Genomic DNA, 25,784 nt, shown 5'->3' with positions numbered 1-25,784 from the left:
GGAGGCAGAGAGATGGTTGGCGTTTCAGGTCGAGACCCTGCATCAGGACTGATGCAGGACAGCTTTTGATGCAGGGTCACAAAACCCGAAACGTCGACCATCCCTCTGCCTCCACAGATGCTGCCTGACCCACTGAGTTCCTCCAGCAGTTTTCCACTCAAGGCTCCGGATACATTCAGTGACGGAGCTGTCAGGCAACTCTTCCCTTCCTCTGAGAGGAGAAACAGTCAAGAGAAAGGGATCTTCTCAGATCCCACAGCAGCTCTTGGGAAGCTCTTCCAAGGTGCATTACCGTGGGGGCAACTTGCACTTATGCAACAACATCAGAGCAGTATACAGCCAAAGTTGAGACCGAGCCACAGAGGGAGGTGTCCGCACCAGATGTTCAGAAGCTCAGTCTGAAAGCGCTAGGTTTTCCCAAGTGTCGGAAAGGAGGGAGGGGGCTGAGAGGCTTAGTGAGGGGCCCAGGCAGCTGAAGGCCAGATGACTTAGAAGCCAGAATTGGAGAGGCATCGAGATATCGAGAGGTGGTATTGTAGGAGATTGCAGCGACAGGGAAGGGAGAGGCTTGGAGAGAAATGGATGGATCGGTCCTTGGTGTGTGTGGTCTACAAGTTCTAAAACCTTTGTAACTTGTTGCCACTTGGGCTGACCTGCCCAGAACTCTACAAACACCAAGATCAGATGCAGGTTAGTTTATTGTCATCTACACCAGGGTGCAATGAAATTCCTTGACTGCGTGAAGCTCTCAGAGTAAACAGTGTACATGGCAATAAATACAACAACAAGTACAGTGACAAGCACAAAACAGCAAATTGTAGTGCAGAAAGGAATGCTAAAGTGTCAGTAATGGTAGAATTAAGAGTCTGAGAACGTGGCAGCACCACCAGGAAGGGGGTGTGAGAGAGGTGACTGGTTCAGGAGTCTGACAGCAGTGGGGAAGAAGCTGTTCTTCAGTCACTAGTGACACACTGCCATATATTTGGAAGAACAAAGGAGCATATCTGTAAGTCAGGTCAGGCACCCACCATACAGCCAACTGAAGAAATACTTAGGGACATTTAAGAGACTCTTAGATAGACACATTAATGATAGAAAAATAGGGGGCTATGTGGGAGGGAAGGGTTAGATAGATCTTAGAGCAGGATAAAATGTCAGCACATCATTGTGGGCTGAAGAGCCTGTACTGTGCTGTAGTGTTCTATGTTCCATACTGAGACAATGGAGCTCCCAGTACCTAATGCCCAGCTCCAGCGCCCTGTGGGAATATTCCCACACTTTCCTAGTGCGTCCACTGAGCAAAGCCATCCAGGTATAAGGAACCGTGACTGATCCTCAATATTTGTCCTTTTTTTAATTAGTCACTCACGATATGTTGGCATTTATTGCCCCTGAGAAGATGGGAGTGAGCTGTTGTCTTGAACCACTGCAGTGCTCCTAGGGAAGGAGCTCCCACCGTGCTGTTGGGGAGGGAGTTTCGGAATGTAGGACCCAGTGAGGATGAACAAATGGTGATATATTTCCTAGTCAGGATGGTGTGCAGCTCAGAGGGGGACCTGCAGGTGGTGGTGTTCCCCTTCACCAGCTGCCCTTGTCCTTCACGGTGGTAGAGGTCACACGTTTGGACCTGTTGGAGGCTTTTAACTGTTGGCAAGAGCCACTCAATCTTTAATAGAGCATGATCCATGCCGTTCTTGAAAATATCCTCATAGGATGTGGGTTTCCATTCCTACTTGGAGCACTTTAAGAAACTTTAGGTAAAGTTACGACTCTGAGTGCTGTGGGAAAATTATGTCCAAATGAAGGTGGAGATTGCACTGATTAGGATAGGCTTCGAATTTCCACTAAAACTAATCTCAAATGTAAGATCTTCCTTGAACCACCACAGACCAGAATCTATTTTCCTCTCCATTATAAAATTTTCTTTGTTAAATTTCAGGTGGCAAGCTGAGATCATTTGATGAATTCAGCTGAAAATGAGTTTCCCAACAAAAATCAGATTTTAAATTAGGTCACCCAATGTTAAAATGACTGAAAGTGGCTCGAATAAAACCTGTGCTGAGCCATTGAATCATTTCATCAGTGAATAACGGTCAGTCTCCCAATCACTTAAACATTGCTAAAAGTAGTCAAAGTCAGAGTCAAGTTCATTGTCATATGCAGAAGTCCATGTATGCACAGGTGCAGTGAAAAACTTACTTGCAGCAGCATCACAGGCACGTAGCATCAGATATGCAGCATTCACAAGAAAAATGTAAATTAAACACAGTTTTTTTTTACAAGAAAGAACACAATTAGAACAAAAAAAATGAAGTCCATTTTAGTGCAAAGTGGTCATAGTGTTGCTAAACTGTAGTGATTAGGGTTGTGCAGGTTGGTTCAAGAACCAACTGGTTGAAGGGAAGTAGCTGTTCCTGAACCTGGTGATGTGGGACTTCAGGCTTCTGTACCTCCTGCCCGATGGTAGCTGTGAGAAGATGGCATGGTCCAAATGGTGGGGATCTTTGATGATGGATGTTGCCTTCTTGAGGCAGCGCCTCCTGTAGATACTCCCGATGGCGGGGCCAGACCAGGATGCAACCAGTCAGGATACTTTAAATAGTACCTCTGTAGAAGTTTATTAGAGTGTTTGGAGATGAAGTAGAAGTTTCTGTAATGTGCCAGTCTTCACGCACAGTGGAATTGATGGGATCTTGTAATCTTGACCTGGAGAAGCGAGACCAATAACGTAGGCAGGGCCTGATGTGGACCAATAGATTCTTGATGCAGCCCAAAAGATCTCAGGGAAGAGGAGTACAAGTGGTTTCACAAAGGTTTAAGGTTCCCTGACCCTCAGCACTGGTTCAGCTGACGTTTGGGCCGATTATAATGGAAGCTTTGCACCTACACTTTGGAGTGTTTCAGTTTGCAGATTGAGAGAGACCTGAACTTGGATCTCTCTGACATCTTCACAGGGGTCCTATATCTCCAAAACAGGGAAAGGTTTATTGCAAGAGAACACACTTGTATATTGAGTCAGCTGTCAGACTGAATGTCACGGACAGTCTGGGGTACTGTTACAAGGCAGGCATACACCACAGAGCTCTGCTGTCCACAGTATGAACACACACAGATACAGAGAGAACCATGTTCTTGCTTACAGACACACTACAGTCTCCTTTGTCAGGTTTGGTGTGAATTTTTTGATTACACATTGGGGCACTTTGCTAGTTAAAGATGCTCTACAAATTGAATTTGTTGGCAGGGTCCGGGTGCCCTGGATATTGATGTCCACACCAGCGTACGTCCAGAGTCTCTGCTCCTGTTCCCTGGGATCCACGGTCCGTAATGTAACAACAATGAGTCATCGCTAACCATTGCTCATCTCTCATGCAGACCAGTAGTCAACAGCAGCTGCTCAGTCCAACACACTCGGACCGAGGCGGGTATCGAACCGACTCCGGGGACATCGGGAAGCCTCAGAGAAAGTTTGGTCAGTGGCGCCTCCCATCAGGTACTTTGGGAATTCTTGGGTGTTGTCATAATGACGGTCAGAAAGACGACCAATGAAATGAGGCCAGGCGATCATCAAGCAACGTGTTCCCCATAAACGTAGACACTTGCCTGTTACAAGTTGTCCATTTGGGAACTAGACTGGCCCAAGAGTGGGACACAGAGAGCTAGGGCTCTCCACACCAGGCACCATCACATTCCTGGGACCTCCCTAGACCTTTCATTTTGAAGTGATTCCTCTGGAAGGGGTAGAGGAGGGAGGGGTGTTCAGACCCACTGGTATCTGGTAGTCCCCGGGATGGAATGTCCCACCAGCAACCCCCACCAACACAGACAAGCAAGAGGGGATCCCCAAAAGTCATTCTTTGGTTGCCTCCACCAGCACAGTCCCTTGGGCAAAGATCAGAGGGGGGGAGGGTCAAAGGGCACTCTGCCTGATGACCTCAACCCATCTGCTCATGAACCTTGACCTCACCTCTGGCAAAATAGGCAGCCGGAGGTCAGATACTGTCGAGCTAAGGGGTGACGGGTACTGGGTTCAGTGCATTACAGGAGTCCCCAGTCTCCTCCTCTTACAGCACTGAAGGAGGCCACTCAGCCCATTCACCCTGTACCAGCTCTGTGAGGGACTCCAATTCATCCCAGTCCCTGCCCTGTCCCCACGTTCCCCTTTCCTCCTCTCTGGTTCCTCTGCCGATCCCCTTCAAGTACAAGTTTGTTGTCACAGGCATACACACCCAGGGTATAAATGCCCTGAAAACGGACGTTTTGCAGCAGCAGCACAGCACAGTACAGTACAGGCATGACAGACATAAGTTGCATGAAGTTAAACTAACATAAATTATGCATAACTTACATCACACAATAAACAGAACGACATTAGTGCAGGTTATAATCCAAGGTAGAATTAGAGTTTTTCAGGTGGGTTCAAGAACCTGACAGCAGTGGGGAAGAAGCTGTCGTTGAACCTTGAGGTGTGGGGTCTTCAGGTTCCTGTACCTCCTGCCTGATGGCAGCATCGAGAAGAGGGCATGGCCTGGGTGGTGGGGGGTCCCTGATGATGGACGTTGCCTCACTCTGTGTCCTCTGGTCACTCACCTTCCTGCCCCGGAAGCAGTTTCTCCTTATTCACTCTGCCAAAACCCCCACTGATTTTGAACACCTCCATTAAATCTGCCCTTAACCTTCCCTGCTCCAAAGACTCCAAGCCCAGTTTCTCAGTCTTTCCACTGACCTAAGGTCCTTGCCCTGAGGTCTCTCCAGGACATCTCCTCCACACCCTCTCTGTGGCCTTGGTGGCCTTCCTGAGGAAGGACACGGTGTTGGGATGAGGTGAAGAGGAGGAACGCGGGGTGCAGGAGCAGCGGCAAGGAGTAGCTGGGCTGGACCGCCTGTCTCTGTGGGGTTGTGCTGCATTCGTGAACCTTGCTGCCCTGCTCATTGTGACTCGGTCTGAATTCGAGGAGCGATTCCTGACGTACTCTCTCTGTTCTCCTTCCAGCTCCCAAACCCATCACCCACTCCGTGTCCACCGTCAACCTAAGGTTTGGGGGTCGGACGGCCATCAGGTCAGTCATGTGCAAAATCAACCCGATGTCAGACACTACCTTCTCGGGATCAGACGTGAAGAAGTGGTGGACCCGACAACTCACCGTGGAGAGCGACGAGAGTGCAGACGACCTCTTAGATATTTAACAGAGAGGTGGAGGGCGAGGCTCGGAGTGGTTTCCCTGTTAATGACCTATTGTACTTCCATCACCTAATGCAAAACGTACTTCAGGTAACCGGAGCCAAGACAAGTAATGCACAGCATCAAGCAGAGGTCCCTCATCCCGTTCCATGAGATTGCAGGGCTGAATACCTTCAAACGAAATCTCTACGCACCTCAGTTTTAAATGACCGGTCCCTGATCTTGTAATAATGTTCCTCGTTCAAGGTTCTCCCACTTGTGGAAACATCTCCACATCTAACCCGTCAGTTGCCTCGGGATCTTTTATGTTCCAGTAAGGTCAGCCCTCGTTCTTCTGCGCTCCAAGGAAGACAGACCCGACCTGTCTGGCCTTTCCTGATAGGACAATCCTCTCATCCCAGGCTTTAGTCTGGTGGGTCTCTTGGATCAAGGGTCACCATCTCTAATTGGACAAATACCTGGAGGTTACAGAACACGGTCTCTCACCTCCAATTGGCCTGCACCCACACTTGCCATTGGCCAAGCAGCATGTCCATTCTCACGATGCCCCGCCCACCAACAGCCAATCAGAAAGAGGTGAAACTTGACACCCTGTAGATGTGGTTGGGCTGTCAATCAAATAATCCTTTACTTGCCAATATGAACAAAATGTTCATACGGATGACTGAAAACAATTTATTTTTAATCTCCTTATGGTTCCCAGCCCAAATTTCATTGGAAGAAGTATCCAGAGAGGTTGATCTGCCATTCCTGGAGACCCCCCGTACAGTGTTGGAGGGTTGGTGACCCTGCGTTGATGCGAAGTTGTGATGTGAAGGGTTCAGCCACAACACTGTGCAGAAGTGATTTATGTGCTTTGCTGCCCTCTGGTGTAGAATCCTTTGGTGTGCAATAGCGAGGTTGTGCGGGTGACATAGATAGCTGCACAGGATCAGTCAGCTTCAGTCTCGACCAGAAACTCATGGAATTTGTGTCTCACTGTCAAAGCCATGAAGCATCTATTTGTAGCAATGTCAGTGATTAATGCAAAGATATTTGTGTGTGTGTCCATATGTGTGTACACACATCGCTGTGTATGGTCTGTATGTTTGTCTCCAGTCAGGTCTCCGCTTGTGTACATGCCTGTGTATGTTTGTGTGTACATGGGCACATGCATGTGTCTGCATGCACGTCTGTCCATGTGTCTGTTATGTCATAGAGTGGTACAGCTCGGAAACAGGCCTTTCAGCCCATTATTTCTGTGCCAGCCATCGAATACCTAAATATACAACTGCCATTTCCAGCACTCAGCCCGTGTTCCTCTCCACCTTCGTACTTAAAATGTTCATCTGAATACTTAGTCGTTGTTATAGGGTCGTACAGCATGGAAGCAGGCCATTCGGCCCAACTCATCCACCCCGACTAGTGGGCACTCTTCTGTATTTATCCCATTATCAGCACTTGGTCCATGGCCCAACAGTGATTCAAATGCTCGTCTAGATACTTCTTCAATGCTGTCAGTGACTCTGCTTCCACCACCTCTCGGGCAGTGTGTTCCAGGTACTCACCGCTCTCTGGGTGAAGAAGGTCCCCTCTAAATCTCCCCTCTTGCCCTAAACCTATGTTCTTTAGCTTTACCTATCTTTGATAAGGGGGAAAGTTTCCTGCAGTCGACCCTTTCTCATCATGTTATACTTAAATGTTGTGAGGGTCTCTGTCTCCACCACCCCTGAGCATTCCAGATTCCAAACACCCTCTGGGTGAAAAGTTCTTCCTCAAATCCCCTCTGAACATCTTACCCCTTACCTTAAACCCATGCTCTCTGGTTAGCAACTGTGTGTGTGTGTGTGTGTGTGTGTGTGTGTGTGTGTGTGAGCATCTCTGTGTAAATATATGGTTGTGTGTGCATGGATATGGCTGCATATCTGCATTGTGTGTGTGGTGAATGTATTTGCCTGTGTGCGCACACATGCTTGTGTGTATGTGTGCACACATGCTTGTGCATGTATGTATGCACACACATGCTTGTGCATGTATGTGTGTGTGCACATGCTTGTGTGTATGTGCGCGTGCATGCTTGAGGAAGACACAAGGGAACTGCCACCTGTGAAGAGCTGGCTGCAGTGCAGCTGGGAAGTATTGGTCCCTCTGCACTCTCTCACAGACTGTCAGGTCCACCAAGGTCAGTGGAAGTGAGAGTGTGGATGAGAGCAGACAGCTGTTGACACACTGTGTGTATTGTAGGTCACAGACGAATTTCACCCACACCCTCCTTTAGATTCTGTTCCATTAGTGCATTTAACATGATGTTCCAACATGTGTGAGTCACAGAGACATACAGCACGGAAACAGGCTCTTCAGCTCACTGAGTCTGTATCAACCTCCCATTTACAGTGATTCCATTTTTTATTCTCCCTTCATTCCCATCAGCTCCTCCTGGATTCTACCCCTCACCCACACACTGGGGCTAATTTACAGCAGCCAATTAACTTACCAACCTGCATGTCTTTGGGATGTGGGAGGGAACCAAATCACCAGGGAGAAGCCCACACAGTCACAGGGAGAACGTGCAAACCCCACACAGATAGCACCCAAGGTCAGGATTAAATCCAGCTCTCTGGCACTGTGAGGCAGTAGGTCTACCAGCTGAACTTTACCAAGTATCTATATCTGGTCTTGTATGTTTTCTGAATTTCAGTATATGCAAAGTAATTGTTCCCAACTGTCTTACTGTCAGTCTTTCTGTTTGCTTCCTACTTTACTGCATTCAGTAACTAAGGCATCACCTGTAGCTAATATACCTATTTATTTAAAAAAATTAAATATCATTAATAAAGAATGTGTTAATTATCTCTTAGAAGATTTGTTTCACTCTCAATTTTATCTAAGCAAAATATTATCAATAAAGATTGTTTTTATTACACTGTGTAGCATTTGGATTGATTTCACCAGTTTCCAGTTAATGCTAAAGTGGGTCTTTGGAATGAGCCTTTCCATTTATGAAGGAGGCTGGATACAGTGTTATTAAATGAGTTAGCACATGTAAATGAGCTCAGCTCTGCAAGGAATTACTACTCCAGGAGATTTTGTGAGATTCTGACTGTGAAATATATTCATGAAGTTGCTTACTTGACAGTTTTCAACAATCATTTCCAATGAGGTATCGAACCCTTGTTCAGCTGGATATGTTTCCCAGGCTTAATGCTGCTTTCATAGTTTGTTGAGCATTGTCTTTCAAGCAACCCCACCACGGATGAAGATTAAACAGATGAACATTAACCTCCTGCTCCGTGACCTTACATCAGGTCTGAAACATTAACTGCATTTTTCTCTCTCACCAGGAACGCACAATTATAGCTACAGCCAGGAAACAGGTCCTTCGACACACTGAGCCTGCACCGACCATCAGCCACCCATTAGTGCTACATTAATCCCATTTTATCCTCGCCATATTCCCCTTAACTCCCCCCAGGTTCTGCCCCTCACCCACACACTAGGGACAATTTACAGCGGCCAATTAACCTACCAACCTGCACGTCGTTGGGATGTGGGAGGAAACCGGAGCACCCGGGGGAAACCCACGCGGTCACAGGGAGAACGTGCAGACTCCACACAGACAGCGCCGGAGGTCGGGATTGACCCCAGGTCGCTGGAGCTGTGAGGCAGCAGCTTTACCCACTGCATCACTGTGCCATTGGTTTAGCAAAGGGGCTCAGGGTAATTCAAGACTGGCGTCAAACCAGAGGGACTGAGCTGAGGGGGTTTGAAGTGTGACTGGATCAGGTAAACAAAAGCTGAAAGGAGTGACTTGATTGAAACATATACCAGGGCAGGCATGGTAGTGTAGTGGTTAGCATAACGCTATTACAGCACCAGTGACCTGGGTTCAATATTGGCCGCTGTCTGTAAGGAGTTTGTACATTCTCCCTGTGTCTGCGTGGGTTCCCTCCGGGTGCTCCAGTTTCCTCCCACATTCCAAAGACGTACAGGTTAGGAAGTTGTGGGCGTGAAATGTTGGTGCCGGAAGTGTGGCGACACTTGCGGGCTGCCCTCCAGAACACTCTACGCAGAAGATGCATCTCACTGTGTGCTTCGATGTACATGTGACTAATAAAGAAATCTACCCAGCTGAGCATCATCACAGAGGGCTGACCCATTAAAGTGTTCCTGTCCTGGGGAGCAGATATTTTTACCAAAAAATACTCCAAAACAAGAAAAATGAACAAAATTGTCAAGACTTACCCACTTGCTAAATGCAGCCATAAATTCATACTAAACTTATGTGGACTTGGCCAATGGGAATGCAGTGTGTCATTGGCACTTGGCCAGTAAGGGTGCAGTGTATAAAGACCTCCTTTAGAGCTGATTTCATTAGTGCTGTCGCTTTGGGGAACACGTACTGAGTGCTAAGTGAGGTACCCGTGTACGCAGAGCCGAGGGGTATTGATAGTAAGGGTGAGTAAAGACTGTTCCCTCTTGCGTGGGAGTCTGCAAATGGGAATTAAAAAAATGAGCTGATGGAAGGACTCCGTGGGTCAGTCAGCAGCAGTGGAGAGGGAGGGATGGTCGACCTCTGAGGTCAAGATGCCGCATCAGGACAGAGTGCAGAGAGAAGATGGACAGTACAGAGAGTGAGACAGGGGCTGGTAGGTGACAGGTGGAACCAGATTATGGGGGGAGAATTAGGTAGATAGAACGGGGTGGGGGGGGAGCATGGAAGGGGAGAGACAGAGGCTGACGGGTGATACATGGAACCAGATTTGGGGGGGAGGATGATGGACAGATGGAGGCAGGTGGAGGGGGGTAACCAGCCTTGGTAACGAGCGGGGTCCGGATGGAAAACGTGTAGAAAGGGAGAGAGACCCTGGGAGTGGGAAAAGAACATGGGGGGGGGGGGGGAGGAGAGGGAGGTGGAACACACAAAATGTGCTGGAGGAACTCAGCAGGTCAGGCAGCATCTGTGGAGGGAAATAAACAGTCGACTTTTGGGTCGAGACCCTTCGTCAGGGCTGGAAAGGAAGAGGGCAGAAGCCAGAATAAGAAGGTGGGGGTGAAGGGGAGGAGCACAGGCAGGCAGGGGACAGGTGAGTCCAGGAGAGAGGGGGAAGGTAGGTGGGTGGGGGAGGGGGGAGATGTATGAATCTGAGAGGTGATGGGTAGAAGACGCAAAGGGCTGAAGAAGGAGGGATCCGGTAGGAGAGGGCAGTGGACCCTGGAATAAATGGGCAGGTCATGAGGGTGGGGGAAGGGGCCACTGGGATGAGGAAAGACAAGGGGGGGGGAGAGGGGAGGGGTTACCAGACGTTAGAGAAATAGATGTTGAGGCCGTCAGGTTGGAAACTATCAAGGGGGACTATGAGGTGTTGTTCCTCCAACCTGCGTCTGGCCTCGACGTGGCAGTAGAGGAGGCCGTGCACAGACATGTCAGTGTGGGAGTGGGAAGTGGCTGGCCACCGGGAGATCCTTGCTTTTGGAGCAGAGGGAGCGAAGGTGCTTGACCAAGCAGTCCCCCAATCTGCGTCGGGTCTCACCGATGTAGAGGAGGCCACACGGGGAGTACCGGATGCAATAAATGACACCCTCAGATTCACAGGTGAAGCGCTGCCTCACCTGGAAGGACTGTCTGGGGCCCTGAATGGTGGTGAGGGAGGAGGTGTAGGGACGGGTGTAGCACTTGGTGCAGTTGCAGGGATAAGTGCCGGGAGGGTCATCCTCATTGTTCATAACATTGGGTTGAAGACCCAAGTGGAATATGAGGTGTTATTCCTCTAGTTTGCATTTGGAGAAGTGGGGACGGACAGGTTGGTGGGAAAGGCAAGGGGAGTTGAAGTGACGTGCAGTTGAAAGTTCAGGACGGCCGTTGTGGACGGAGTGCAGGTGCCCAGTCTACGCTTGGTCTCACCAATGTAGAAGAGGCCACATCGAGAGCATTGAATGTAACAGACAGGGTGGAGCAGGTGCACATGAACCTCTGCCTCGTCTGGAGGCTGTTCAGGTCCCTGATGGTGAGAGGGAGGAGGTGTAGGGACAGGGGTTGCACTACCTACGCTTGCAGGGGAGAGTGCCAGGGGTCGGGGGGGGGGTGGGGAGGGGTGTGTGGACCAGGGAGTCTCAGAGATAGTGGTCCCTGTGGAAAGCAGAAGGGTGGGGAGGGAAGATGTGATTAGGGGTGGGGTCAGTTTGCAGCTGGCAGAAGAGGTGACCGATGTGTTGGATGTCGAGGCTGGTGGGTGAGACTAGGGGAACTTCCATCTCTCTTCTGCAGCTGTGTGAGAAATGGAAGACACGTGAGTGAGGGCTCCACCAACCATGCCAGAGGGGAAGCCAGGCTTCCAGGAGAAGGAGGACATTTCAAATGTCCTAGAGCGGAAAGCATCTTGAGAACAGATGCGGCAGAGATGGAGAGAAGGGGGGGGGTGTCATCCTTACAGGAGACAGGGTGGGACGAGGTGTGGACGAGGTAGCTGCGGGAGCCAGTGGGTTTATAGTAGATATCAGTGGATAGTTTATCTCCTGAGATAGAGAGATCCAGGAAAGGAAGGGAATGCTAACATTGCATTTACCTTCCTTACTACCAACTCAACCTGCAAGTTAACCTTTAGGGAATCCTGCACTAGGACTCCCAAGCCCCTTTGCACCTCCAATTTCTGGATTCTCTCCCTGTTTAGAAAATAGTCTACGTCTTTATTCCTTCCACCAAAGTTCATGACCGTACACTTCCCTACGCTGTGTTCCATCTGCCACTTCTTTGCCCATTCTCCCAACCTGTCCAAGTCCTTCTGCAGACTCCCTGCTTCCTCAACACTACCTGCCCCTCCACCTATCTTTGTATCATCTGCAGACTTGGCCACAAAGCCATCAAATCTGTCATCCAGATCATTAACATATAATGTGAAAAGTAGTGGACCCAGCATCGACCCTGGGGAACACCACTAGTCACCGGCAGCCAACCAGAAAAGGCCCCTTTATTCCCACTCTTTGCCTTCTGCCAGTCAGCCGATCTTCTGTCCATGCTAGTGCCTTTCCTGTAATACCATGAGCTCCGATCTTGTTTAGCAGCCTCATATGTGGCACCTTGTCAAAAGCCTTCTGAAAAGACAGTAATTGGAGACGGCAAGAGCTTGTTGATAAACAGAATCTCACGCTACCTACAGTTCTGGTCAGAAAGCAAACTCAGTTATAAATCAGGTACCTTAAAGAGGGAAGACCAGAAATTCCTCCACAGTCAGAGGTGTTAGCAGTATTTAGATAGTGTCCTTCACACGGTACAAACTTCCCAAGGTGCTTCACAGGAATGCCCTCAAACAGAATTTAAAATTGTCCTGAGAAGCACCCAGCAGAATGATTGAAGTGTATCTTAAAACAGACCGCTGCCGTTGGCACTGGGGAACAGTAAGACTGACAAGAGAAAGAAAGCATTCTCGAGATGTGGTGCATATTAATTCGTATCCAGTCAGGAATGCTTCCAGCACTAATCAAGTCCAAGGCCATTGCCATGCAGCTCGGTAATGGTGGTTTGTGAGGCCGGAGAGGACAGCCTGCTCACTTTCCCCAGGTGATGAAGGCTTTTACTTTCATCATCTGGGTCTGTCAAGGAGGGAGAGGCAACAGCTGGAGACAGCAGCCTATACTACAGGATTAAACAAGCTGTGAGAGAGTCCTTGACTAAAGCCTTGATCAGGGAGAGGACACTGCACACCACGCTGGAACACTGCTAATTATCAAAATCCTGTAGTGCAAATAAATTTACTGCAACCTTTGAAGAGCAGGTTTTCCATATTATCCACCGCAACTGGATGGCACATCCTCAGAATATTCCCAACTTTGTGTTACCTGGGATTCTAGACCAGAATAATAAACACATTAATCTTCCACTGTAAGCCGTGACACAGCAAGATTTAGAGTTTCACCAAGTGGGCTGCCTTCACTGATCAATGTCACCGGGGACTTCGCCTCTTGCCAACTGAAAAGCTGCTCCTTAGAAATAATTTGCTGCAGAGACACAAACCCACCACCGGTCTGTTTCCCAATGAGACCAAAATGACTCAGGCAGAGGGAAAGAGACAGCATTTATCTTCCTTTGCCTCATTCCCACTTCAGTTGGTGTTGGGTGTCAGTCATGTTCAAGTTTATTGTCATGGGCATACATACACAAATTATAAACACCATAAAAAATAGCTTTTTGCAGTACATTACAAACATGACAAACAAAAGCTAATATGTTTAAATTAACATAAATTATACATGCATGACAAAATAAATATAACAACATTAGTGCAAGTTGAGAGAGAGAAAAAGAAATCTAGTTGGAGGTGGTGTTACAGTTTTTCAGGTGGGTTCAAGAACCTGACAGCAGTGGGGAAGAAGCTGTTGTTGAACCGTGAGGTGTGGGGTCTTCAGGCTCCTGTACCTCCTGCCTGATGGCAGCATCGAGAAGAGGGCACGGCCCTGATGGTAGGGGTCCCTGATGGTGGATGTCGCCTTCCTGAGACATTGCCTGTTGTAGATGTCCTCGATGGAGGGGAACTGGCTGAGTCCACCACTCTACCCAACTCACACCACTCATCCGAGAGGCCAGAGGTGGAGGAGCTCACAGGAAGCTGAGAGCTGGAGGAGTTACAGAGGTAGGGAGGAGCAGGATCTGAGGCATGATGTTGTCAAAGATGGATTGAGTGTACGTCAGCTGGCAGTAAAATTGGTAAATTGGTTATTATTGTCACACGTACCAAGGTACAGTGAAAAACTTGCCTTGCATACCATTCATACAGATCAGTTCATCACACAGTGCTTTGAGGTAGTACAAGGTAAAAGAATAAACAATGCAGAATAAAGTGTTACAGCTACAGAGAAAGTGTAGTGCAGGCAGACAATAAGGTGCAAGGCCATAACAAGGTAGATTGTGAGGTCAAGAGTCCATCTTATCGTACTAGGGAACCATTCAATAGTCTTATAACAGTGGGATAGAAGCTGTCCTTGAGCCTGGTGGTACGTGCTTTCAGGCTTTTGTATCTTCTGCCTGATGGAGGGGGGGACAAGAGAGGATGTCCGGGTGGGTGGGGTCTTTGATTATGTCGGCTGCTTTACCGAGGCAGCGAGAAGTGTAGACAGAGTCCATGGAGGGGAGGCTGGTTTCCGTGATGCGCTGGGCTGTGTCCACAACTCTCTGCAGTTTCTTGCGGTCCTGGGCAGAGCAGTTGCCGGACCAAGCCAAGATGCATCTGGATAGGATGCCTTCCATGGTGCATCAATAAAAATTGGTGAGTGTCAAAGGGAGTGTATGGGAGAGTGAGTGAGGGGAATACAAAAATATTACAAGTGATGGGATAATACAGAGAATGTTGGAAACACTCAGCATGTCAGGCAGCGCCTGTGGAGAGAGAAGCAGAGTTGGTGACCTTCCATCGGAAGGTGACCTCCACAGTTCATTGGTGAGACCATTCCTGAAGAGATGCATGCCATTTTGGTCTCCATGTTTACAGATGCATTGGAGGCAGTTCAGAGAAGTTTCACCAGGTTGATTCTTGGGATGAAGAGGTTGTCTTATGAGAAACAGTTGGGCAGGTTGGGCCCATACTCATTGGAGTTTAGAAACATGCTAGTCTACATTGAGGGATCGGTGGAGAGAGTCAGCAGCTTTAAATTCCTGGGCGTTAACATATGGGATGACCTGTCCTGGGCCCAACACACAGGTGCAGTAATAAGGAAAGCGTGCCAGTGTCTTCACTTTCACAGGAGGTTAAAGGAGGTTCAGCTTGTCACTGAACACTCTAATAAACTTCTATAGATGTACTGTTGAAAGTGTCCTGACTGGTTACATCACGGTCTGGTACGGCAATTCAAATGCGCAGGAATGTAAGACGCTGCAGAGAGTAGTGATCTCAGCCCAATACATCACAGACACATCCCTCCCCACCATCGGGAGTATCTACAGGAGGCACTGCCTCAAGAAGGCAACATCCATCATCAAAGATCCCCACCATCCGAGCCATGCCATCTTCTCACAGCTCCCATCGGGCAGGAGGTACAGAAGCCTGAAGTCCCACACCTCCAGGTTGAAGAACAGCTACTTCCCTTCAACCATTTGGTTCTTGAACCAACCAGCAAAACCCTAAATACTACAGTTTAGCAACACCCTGACCACTTTGATCACTTTGCACTAAAATGGACTTCATTTTGTTTGTTCTAATTGTGTTTGTTCCTGTAAAAATTGTGTATAATTTATGTTTAATTTATGGTTTTCTTGTGAATGCTGCTTATCTGATGCTATGTGCCTGTGATGCTGCTGCAAGTAAGTTTTTCACTGCACCTGTGCACACATGGACTTGTGTGTATGACAATAAACTCGACTGTGACATGAAGTGTGAACTTATTAAAATATCAAACTCTGAAGGAGTTGGTGGGGTGGATGCTGAGAGCATGTTTCCCTTTCTGGGGGTATTTAGGACTAAAGGACATAGTTGCAGAATAAGGGGCCACCAGTTTCAGACAGAGATGAGAAGAAACTTTGTCTTTCAGAGGATTATGACTCTGGGGAGACAGAGTCATCTAGTTTATTCAAGGCAACACAGACAGATTTCTGGATGATTGGAGAGGCAAGTTTATGGGGAACAGACGGGAAAATGGAGCCAAGATTGGATTGTCCATGACCATATTGAAGGGAGAACATGCATGAGAAGCTGAATGGTCTCCTCCTGTTCCTATTTCTTATGTGCTCATGTCCTTTCTGAATTTCACTTTGCAATTTATTCGTCTCTATGGTAACAGTTTGTACTGACTGCTCTCACATTTAAACCCATAGCATTAGTGTTGGAAGGAAGCCAAGGTATTGTTGCTGGTTCGGCTAAGATTTGCATGGTTAATGGGTCATCCATCATTCCCACTGTAAACGGCGCCTCTGAGTATATAAAGCACCCTGTCCCTACACCCAAAACCATGCACATTCAAGTAATTGTTCCTTTGAATATTCTGTTAAACAGGGTGATTGATGACGATATTAATTATTCTGTAAAAATCAAACTGCAAATGTTAATCTCAGTGCTATCACTTCTAATTTACTTCCCAGCTCACACACGGAAAGGATTACGATGAGATTGATTAACAAATCCCAACCATGCATGGAATTGACTTCATTGTTAATTTGTAATAAGATTAAAAGCCAACTTCTAAACACAATTATGTTTATGCTGTATCACTTGTAATATTCTATTTTTAAATTGGTCAGTTACAAGTCTACAGCACTTGCCTTGATTACAGCCCCTGCCACTCCGCTCCCTGTGAGGACTCCTCTCCATTCTCCTGTTGCCTCGCTTCTGTCACACCTGTTCCAATGACGCCGCATTCCATTCCTTCCGATACACCTCCCTTCTTCCTGAAGTAAGGATTTTCCTCCACCATAATTGGCAGATGCCTCAACCTCAGCCATTCCGCTACTCACCCTGCTTACACACTCAGAGCCAGGGTGGAGACCCCCTCACCTCCACTTCCCCTTCCTACATTCCAAAGGGACAATCCCACTGGGCCATCTGGGTTCACTCCTCCATCGCCCCTCCCTACCAACTGCAAGACTTGCAACAACTACCCTTTCATCTTCTCCCTGCCAACCATCCAGGACCCCAAGCACTCAGTCATCTGGGGGCATAGAGGTGCAGCGAGTAGAGCTGCTACCTCACAACTCCAGCGACCCGGGTTCAATCCTGACCTTGGGTGCTGTCTGTGTGGAGTCTGCATGTTCTCCCTGTGACTGTGTGGCTTTTCCCTGAGTTAAGAAAAGATACAGGTTGGTAGGTTAATCGGTCATTGTAAATTGCCCCCAGTGTGAAGGTGGGTGGTAGAATCTGGGGGGGATTGATGGAAAGGTGACAAGAATAAAATGGGCTAGGACATGATTAGTAGGAAAAAAATGGGTGCTTAATGGTCAGCACAGACTCGGTGGTCTGAAGGGCCTGTTTCCCTGCTGTATCTTTAATGCTAAAAGATAAACTCTTCGTCACCCACCAACACAAAAAATACTTGGCACAAGATCTCCCACAACTCTTGTTGTGGCCCTTGCACCTTATTGTCTGCCTGCACTGCACTTTCTCTGTAGCTGTAACACTATAGTCTGCATTCTGTTTTCCTTTTGTACTACCTCGATGTACTTATGTATGGGATGATCTGTCTGGGTGGCATGCAAACAAAAGCTTTTCACCATATTTCGGTACATCTGACAATAATAAACCAATAACCTTCTGGTGAAAAGCCATTGCCCTGAAATACATAGAAACATAGAAAAACTACGGCACAATTCAGGCCCTTCGGCCCACAAAGCTGTGCCGAACAATCCCTACCCTAGAAATTACTAGGCTTACCCATAGCCCTCTGTTTTACTCAGCTCCATGTACCTATCTAACAGTCTCTTGAAAGACCCTATCCTATCCGCCTCCACCACCGTTTCTGGCAGCCCATTACACGCACTCACCACTCTCTGAGTAAAAAACTTACCCCCGGCATCTCCTCTATATCCACTCCCCAGCACCTTAAACCTATCTCTTAAATGCTACCTCTATTTCTTCTCTCCGCAGATGCTGCCTGACCTGCTGAGTACCTGCAGCATTTTTTGCTGCTTTACTTTTGAATTTTGGTTTCTGTAGGAAACGTGGCGGCTAATCTGCTCGAAACAAAATCGTCCAAGTACCAAGTTTATTGTCAAAACTGGAAGAGGGGAGGAATCTATGAATAAAAATGCCAACATTTCTCAAATTATAACAGAAAATGGTGCAAATATTAAGGAAGTTAGACAAGATTTTGCTTCTGCGGATATTTCTGCTATTTAATTTTTGAAGGTTTAAGACAGGATTTCATTTCGATTGAAGCAAATCTTACAAGTTGCCTGAAGTTGCTCTGCACGGTTCTGCCTCCTGGTGGGAGTTAGCAAGTATTGCGGCAGGAGATGGCAGGAATTAGGAACAGCGATGTTGTTGAAAACATAATGAGATTGTACACTTTTGATTTGTGAAAACATTTCTGTTAGTTCTACAGGTGCTTTACATTAATTCTGAGCAGAGGTTCGTTGCACAACGGTACAATTTATCACCCTTATGACGTTAGACTTGTCTGTAAAATTCAACAGCTGCAAAACAAAATATATTGCAAATGGTACAACTCTGGGGCATTGTGTTATATTAGATGCTGCATTCTTTAGACCTTTTAAACATTATTATAAATTACTTTTTGGAAAAAACGATGCTATAAATCTCAACCAGTTGCACTTAAATGATAGTTAAAAATCGTTTGAATTTACCAATGCATCATCTGGAAAGGGAATTAATTGTAACGAGGTTCGTCTCCAAACTTCCTCGACCAATGCAAAGATGCAAATATTTGTGGTGGGATTCCACCAATGCTTCTTTCTCGTACAGAGGTTAATTCTTTCTGGAAACTGCAAGACCTCTAAAGAGAATTGCAACGGGAAAAAAAGTTGGTCTTTGCAACGAAAAAGGTTTGGTCTTTCCGATTAAAACGGCTTCTGAGAATGAAAAGCAAAACGTTGTTTAAAAAAAGTCACACAATGCAAAACGTTGCAAAAGTAAATGTTAAGAGATGGTTTATTTCTTCGGAGGAAAAGATGTTCCTCCCCGGCGGGGAATTGAACCCCGGTCTCCCGCGTGACAGGCGGGGATACTAACCACTATACTACCGAGGACTCGCCGAGTGCCCGCACTGCCGGGAGTGCTGATCACTCTACACGGCTCAGCTCTCTGCTTCCTTTCAACAGGTTTCTTGAGCTATAAAGATAATTTACCACGCAAGCCACAATAAAAAGTTTATTAAAGTATCTGCTTTTTCTTTGCATTGAAATCTATTCAAAATGAACCGCATTTGCAATCAGCTACAGGAAATAAAAGTTTTTAATTCCATTACACTCTTTAACCGGTGAAATTAAAGATTGTTTTATATCCCATGAGTATATTGGAGTACCCTCATCGAATTCCAATACGCAGATGACAACTGTGTTGCAGCTCTCTCAGAAAACCACCTACAATGGATTCTGACTGCCTTCAACCGTGCGTACACGAAACTTGGACTTACCATCAATTCCAAGAAGACTCAGATCATCTACCAACCTGATACAAATCGGATAGAACCATCAATCCAGTTTGGTGAAACAACCCTGGAAAATGTGGACCACTTCCCATATCTTGGAAATCACCTCTCCTCCAATGTCGACCTCGATGACGAGATCCAACATCGTCTTAAATGCGCTGGAACAGCTTTTGGACGTCTCCGAACAGGAGTCTTTCATGATTGTGACATCCGAACAGACACTAAAATGTTAGTGTACAAAGCAGTGGTGATCCCAGCGCTCCTGTATGCATCAGAAACTTGGACAACATACTGATGACATCTGAAGGCACTTGAAAAGTTCCATCAACACTGTCTTCGAAATATCTTAAATATCAGCTGGGAAGATAGAAGAACCAACGTCAGCGTGCTAAATGAAGCAAAAACAATAAAGCCTACGTTATCAAGAACCAACTAAGATGGAGCGGTCACGTTGTTCGGATGAAAGACGAATATCTGCCGAACAAAGCTTCCACTCCCAGCTTAAAGTAGGCAAACGTAAAAGAGGCGGACAACATAAGAGATTCAAAGACGTCTTAAAAGCCAACATGAAGAAATGTAACATCGACATCAACGATTGGGAAACCAATGCCAAGGACGGGAAACTCTGGCAAACCATCATCCGAAAGGAACAGCAACTTTCGAAGCCAACAGAAGTGCAGAATTAGAGGAACAGAGAAGAAAATGGAAAGAGAAGCAGCAACCCCCAAAGCCCGATCTGCCGTCTGGAACTACCTGTGCTGAATGCGGAAGAACTTTCAGAGCCGAGATTGGACTCATAAGCCACTTGAGAGCCCATAAATAGATCAACGAAACAAAGACCATCATCCTTGACCTCAAGGGATAGCCACGACGATATTGGTATTGGTATTGGTACTGGTTTATTATTTGCAAGCAAATATGTCTTGCAAAACTTGTCTTGCATACTGATCGTACAGGTCAACTCATTACACAGTGCAGTTACATTGAGTTAGTACAGAGTGCATTGAGGTAGTACCGGTAAAAACAATAACAGTACAGAGTAAAGTGTCACAGCTACAGAGAAAGTGCAGTGCAATAAGGTGCAAGGTCACAACAAGGTAGATCGTGAGGTCAGTCCACCTCATTGTATAAGGGAACCATTCAATAGTCTTATCACAGTGGGGTAGAAGCTGTCCTTGAGCCTGGTGGTACGTGCCCTCAGACTCCTGTATCTTCTACCCGATGGAAGAGGAGAGAAGAGGGGAGAGAACCTGGGTGGGTGTTGTTTAACAAAACTCAACAATTTAAATGTACACTTGCTGCTAAATTCCAAATTGTTTGATGATGTCAGTCGAGGGATAAATATTAGTGTCAGGCCATTGGGTAGAACTTCTGTTTTCTGCCTTTCCCCAACTCTGACCACGGGTGGTTGACCTGAAACGTTAACTGTGTTTCTCTCACAGGTGCTGCCTGACCTGCTGAGTCTTCCCAATACTTTCTGCTATATCTCAGATCTTCAGCAGCTGCAGGTTTCTGCTTTTGCCTATGGAAACTTCCTTGCTGTTCTTAAGAAGCAGGAATTATGAGAACATTCGGTCCATCGAGGCTGCTCCATCCTTTGGCAGGATCCAACATTTCTTGTCCACTTTCCCCATAAACATTGATTCCCTTACAGATTAGAATTCTCTCAATCTCAGCCCTAATTATACCCAAGGAGCAACAAACAATCTGCTAGAGGAACACAGCGGGTCGAGCAGCATCTGTGGAGGAATTGTGAACATTTCAGGTCAGGACTAAGAGTGGAGAGAATAGGAAAAGTTTAGAGGAATATGGGCCAAATGTAGGCAAATGGGAGTAGCTCAGAAGCCTGTTTCTGTGCTGTCTTATGCGTCAGTCAGAATATTGAGTACAGGAATTGGGACATCGTGTTACAGCTGTAATAGAACACTGGTAAGGCTACATTTGGACTACTGCATGCAATTCTGGTCACCCAGCTATAGGGAGGATGTCATTAAACTGGACAGGGTGCCAAACAAGGTTTACAAGGATGTTACTGGGACTGGAGGGTTTGGTTTATAAGGAGAGGCTGGATAGGCTGGGTCTTTTTTCTCTGGAGCTGAGAAGCAACTTTATAGAGGTTTGTGAAGTGATAGAGTCATACAGCATGGAAACAGTCCCTTCAGCCCAACTGGTCTATGCTATCCAAGATACCCATCCATGCTAGTCCCATTTGCCCAGGTTTGGCCCATAGCCCTCTAAACCTTTCCTATCCATGTACCTGTCCAAGTACCTTTTAAATGTCGTTAATGTACCTGCCTCAACCACTTCCTCTGGCAGCTCATTCCATGTACGGACCACTCTCTGTGTGAAAAAGTTGCCTCTTAAATCTCTTCCCTCACACCTTGACCATGAGGGGCACAGATAAGGTGAACAGCCAAACTCTTTTCCCCAGTGTACAGAAGTTCAAAACTAGAGGACGGAGGTTTAAAGTGAAGGGGGAAAGGGGGGAGAGGTGAGAGGGCAAACTGCTCTTGTTCTGATGAAAGGTTTCGACCTGAAATGTTAACTCTGTTTCTCTTCCCACTGAATCAGCCTGACCTGCTGAGTGTTTCCAGCAATTTTTGTTTTTAGTTTTGATATTCAGATGGACCTGGTGTCCTTGTACACATAAGTGCAGCAGACAATTGGAAGGCGAATGGTGTGCTGGTCTTCGTTGCAAGAGGATTTGAGTACAAGAATAGAGATGTCTTGCTGTAATTATAGGCCATCCCTGGGTTACAAACAGCCAGCTAACAAACACCTGTATATGCGAATGAACTCCCATAATATTATTAAATTCAAAAGTCTGACGTATGTACATACAGCAGGACTAGTTCCCTCTCTCCCTCCACTTTTAGTAACTGTTCTTTCAAATCAGCCTTTTGCGCTTTCGATGCCATTCATTACAATACTGTGGAGGTACGGTTACTATATTGAGTGATTTTGGTAGTTGGTTTACTATTGTCACATGGACCAAACTGCAGTGAAAAACTTTGTTTTGCATGTCATCCATAGAGATCATTCAAAACATAAGTACAAGAGGTCCATTCAAGAGTCTTATAACAGCGGGATAGAAACTGTCCTTGAGCCTGGTGGTGCAATGAAATGTGCAAAGTTGTTAAGGGATGATGTTTCCCTTAGCTGGGGTATTTTGAACCAGGGGTTCACAGTCACAAAATAAGGGGTTGCCCATTTAGAACACAGAAGAGATTTCTTTGCCCAGAGGTTGGTAAATATTTAGAATTCTCTGTCCGAGAGGTCTGCGGAGTCAAAAAATACTGGAAGCTCTCATCAGGCAGGTGGCATGGGTGGAAGGAAGAGAAACAAAGTGAACCTTTCGGATCGAAGACTCATTCTGACAACGTTTGCCAAAGTTAACTCTGCTTTTCTTTCCACGGATGCTGCCTGACCTGTTGAGTGTTTTCTGTTTTTATTGCAGTTATTCAGCAGCTGCAGTTTTATTGATTTTGGAGACTCCATTGCTGAACACTTTCAGGACAGAGATTGATAGATATCAAATGAATCAAGAGATATAGGGTTGATGCAGGAAAACGTTCCTGAGGTAAAAGATCAGTCAGGAACATGAAAGCAGGCACAGGGAGTAAAGTGGCCACTTTTTGCTTACATTTCTTATGGATATTAAAATAGATCTGGCTGCATCATGACAATATTAAAAAGTTTCAAGGAGCCACGAGAGACTGCAGATGCTAGACTGCAGCATCACAGGTAGACAGGGTGGTGGAGAAGACATTTGGCACACTCGCCTTCATCAGTCAGGGCATTGAGTAAAGGTGTTGGGACATTACGTTGCAGTTGTACAGGACATTGGTGAGAATGCACCTGGAGCACTGTGTACAGTTGTGGTCGCCCTGTTACAGGAAAGACGTCATTAAGCTGGAAAGAGTGCAAAGAAGATTTACGAGGATGTTACCAGGACTTGAGGGCCTGAGTTATAGGGAGAGGTTGGGTAGGCTAGGACTTTATTCCTTGGAGCCCAGGAGAAAAAGGGGTGACCTTGCAGAGGTGTATAACATCACAAGGAGCTTATGTAGGGTGAATGCACACAGACTTTTTCCCAGGGAAAGGGAATCAAAAACTAGACGACATATGAAACTAGACGATTGAAAAGGGACCTGAGGGGCAACTTCTTCACACAGAAGGTGGTGCGTAAATGGAACGAGCTGCCAGAGGAAGTGGTTGAGGCGGGTACAATTACAACAGTTAAAGTACACTTGAACAGGTCCATGGATAGGAAAGGTTTAGAAGGATATGGGCCAAACGCTGACCAGTGGGACTGGCTTAGATGCAAATCTTGGTCAGCGAGGACGTTGGTCTGAAGGGTCTGTTTCCGTGCTGCATGACTCTATGACTCTGAAAGTCGAACTGCTGGAGGAATTCAGCAGATGGAGCAGCATGGAGCGGGGAGGTCGGGGTGGGGTAGGGTGTGGGGGGAATTGTCGACAGTTTGGTCCAGAGCCTGCATCAGAAGCAAAAAGTTTCAAATTGCTCCTGCGTACGCAAATCTAATTTTCTTTTCCAACACAACAGAGGAGCCGGAGGAACTCAGCGGGTCAGGCAGCACCTACGGAGGGAGATGGACAGTCGATGTAAGGGGTTGAGACCCTTCACCAAGACAGGTCTCGACCCCCTATGGCAACTGTCCATTCCCCCCCCCCCCCCCCCCACCACAGATGCTGCCTGACCCGCTGAGTTCCTCCAGCGTTTTATGTGTTGCTCCAGATTGCAGCAATTTAATTTTTATTTAATTTAATTAGTCTTTAATTTTCTTTTCCACCTTCACCATTAAGATTGCCTCCAAATGCATTCATATTGGTTATATCACATAGAAGCAGGGCTGTGCACGCCCGCTCTGCAGAGCGCTGCACCACCCGGCGCCTTGATTGACAGCTCCGGCTCCCCGGGCCGCGCATGCGCACATATGGCACGGCGGCGGGCCGGAAGCGGGTGCCGCATTTGAAGCGCTCCCTCCATCCCAGCCCTGGCGGTGTTCACGTCTCGGTTCCCCCCCCCCCCCACCCCCCACAGACGGACGGTTCCGGGGCCCGCGGACAATCTTTCCCGGGAGGTAAAAAAAAGAAATAAATGAAATGAAACTAAGATTTCCAGGGTGAGGGGGGCTGTGAAGCGACGAATAGATGTGGTTTTTGTCAGCAGCAGTTTTGTGCGGGGAGGGGTATTAGAAATTTAAAGGTTTCTTTCCCAGTGAGTAGGCAATAACTTGGGGGCATGCCTGCATTTCTCTAGCGCCCTTCATATCCTCAGGGCGACCCCCTCTCCCTCCCCCGCCCCCCCCCAAAGCATCTGACAGCCAATGAGTGGATGTGTGTGCAGGCAGCATCAGCAGAAACAGGATCTGACTGGATTCAGATTCGTGGGATCTTGCTGTGCACAGGTTGGCTGGCCCCCTCAGACACTTCAACGTCTGACCCCACTTCAGAAGTAGTTTGTTGTTTGCAAGGTGCTGAAAGGTTGTTTTATGTGTGGGTGCCCGTGCAATGTGGGAGCACATCCACCGGGATCTGTAGCTGTTAAACTTCACATGATTTTCTGCTTCATTAGGCTAATGTTCCTGAATTCTCTGAAGCTGTTCATCCAGATCTTGTGCTGTCCTCCCCAGGTTATGGACAGGAGAAAGCCAGAGTCGCAGCTGTGGTCCAGGATATAGCACGATGCTGCAGAGTGGATGGAGCTTGGACAACACTCTACCAGTCCCCCAACTCCCTCGTCCCTGGGCGAAGGCTGTTGTTGCTGTACTGGCCCTTCTGTGCTTTGGCATCAGTTACAATGGAGACTTTGTCTTTGATGATTCAGAAGCTATAATCAACAATAAGGTATGGGGCTAAAATTTGAAAATTGTGCTTAAAACAAACTAATTGTTGTCAGATTCTTTGATTAAGTGGAAGAATGATGAGCATCAGAATATTCCCATGACTTTATTGCAGTCCTCCACATAGTGAAGTTTTGCTAAACTCCTATCAACACTGCTTCTTAACCCACTCTTGAAGTACTATGTTTAGCTCCAGTCACTAGATATTGAGAGGCTGTAAAAATATTAATGAGGTTGGTCTGAGAACTGCAAGGTTATAATTGTTAGTGGATGAACAGGCCACATCTCTTCACTTGAGAAGAGAAGACTGAAGACTAATCCATTAAGGGTATTTAAAAATATGAAAGGTTTTGATTGAGTAGGTACGTGCAGTAGGAAATCTGTCTTCCGCTCTCTGCACTAGAAGTGCAAAACATCTAACATGATGGCTGCACATTGGGCTCTGTTTCTGAAATGTGGTTTCTGTGACATTACTGGGTTATGCCAAAGCTCTGTACTATTTACAGTGCGACTTCCTTACCCTAATGCTGCAGCTCTCTCGTAATAAATTAAAGCAAGAAATCTGGGAGACAGTGGGTCAGGCAGTATCTATGGAGAGAGAAGCAGAGTTAGTGTTTCTGACAAAGGTTCTGTGTTGGAAAATGATGGGGGTGAATGTATTCCTGATGAGTTCAG

At 46.9% G+C, this 25,784-nt stretch overlaps 2 protein-coding genes and 1 non-coding gene across 7 annotated transcripts in view; 2 read left to right on the top strand and 1 right to left on the bottom strand.

Annotated features, from left to right (window-relative positions):
* nalcn (sodium leak channel, non-selective) overlaps positions 1 to 8,063 on the top strand; it is a 135,476-nt gene extending 127,413 nt beyond the window's left edge. For all 5 annotated transcript variants that reach the window (XM_052026246.1, XM_052026245.1, XM_052026247.1 and 2 more), the window contains 2 exons: positions 3,376 to 3,493; positions 4,994 to 8,063. In XM_052026246.1, the coding sequence (XP_051882206.1) occupies positions 3,376 to 3,493; positions 4,994 to 5,187 (312 nt within the window). In that variant the 3' untranslated portion in view covers positions 5,188 to 8,063. The remainder of the gene's footprint in view (positions 1 to 3,375; positions 3,494 to 4,993) is intronic.
* A 10,707-nt stretch (positions 8,064 to 18,770) lies between these two features.
* Positions 18,771 to 18,842, bottom strand: trnad-guc (transfer RNA aspartic acid (anticodon GUC)). The gene has a single exon. It is a non-coding gene; the product is annotated as a tRNA-Asp (tRNA).
* Positions 18,843 to 24,275: 5,433 nt separating this feature from the next.
* Positions 24,276 to 25,784, top strand: part of tmtc4 (transmembrane O-mannosyltransferase targeting cadherins 4) — a 33,501-nt gene continuing 31,992 nt past the window's right edge. The window contains exons 1-2 of the mRNA XM_052026520.1: positions 24,276 to 24,347; positions 24,900 to 25,113. Of these exons, the coding sequence (XP_051882480.1) occupies positions 24,952 to 25,113 (162 nt within the window). The 5' untranslated portion in view covers positions 24,276 to 24,347; positions 24,900 to 24,951. The remainder of the gene's footprint in view (positions 24,348 to 24,899; positions 25,114 to 25,784) is intronic.

Source organism: Pristis pectinata, chromosome 11 (assembly GCF_009764475.1).
Source record: "Pristis pectinata isolate sPriPec2 chromosome 11, sPriPec2.1.pri, whole genome shotgun sequence".
Lineage (NCBI taxonomy): Eukaryota > Metazoa > Chordata > Chondrichthyes > Rhinopristiformes > Pristidae > Pristis > Pristis pectinata.
This window is presented reverse-complemented; position numbering and strand designations above follow the sequence as displayed.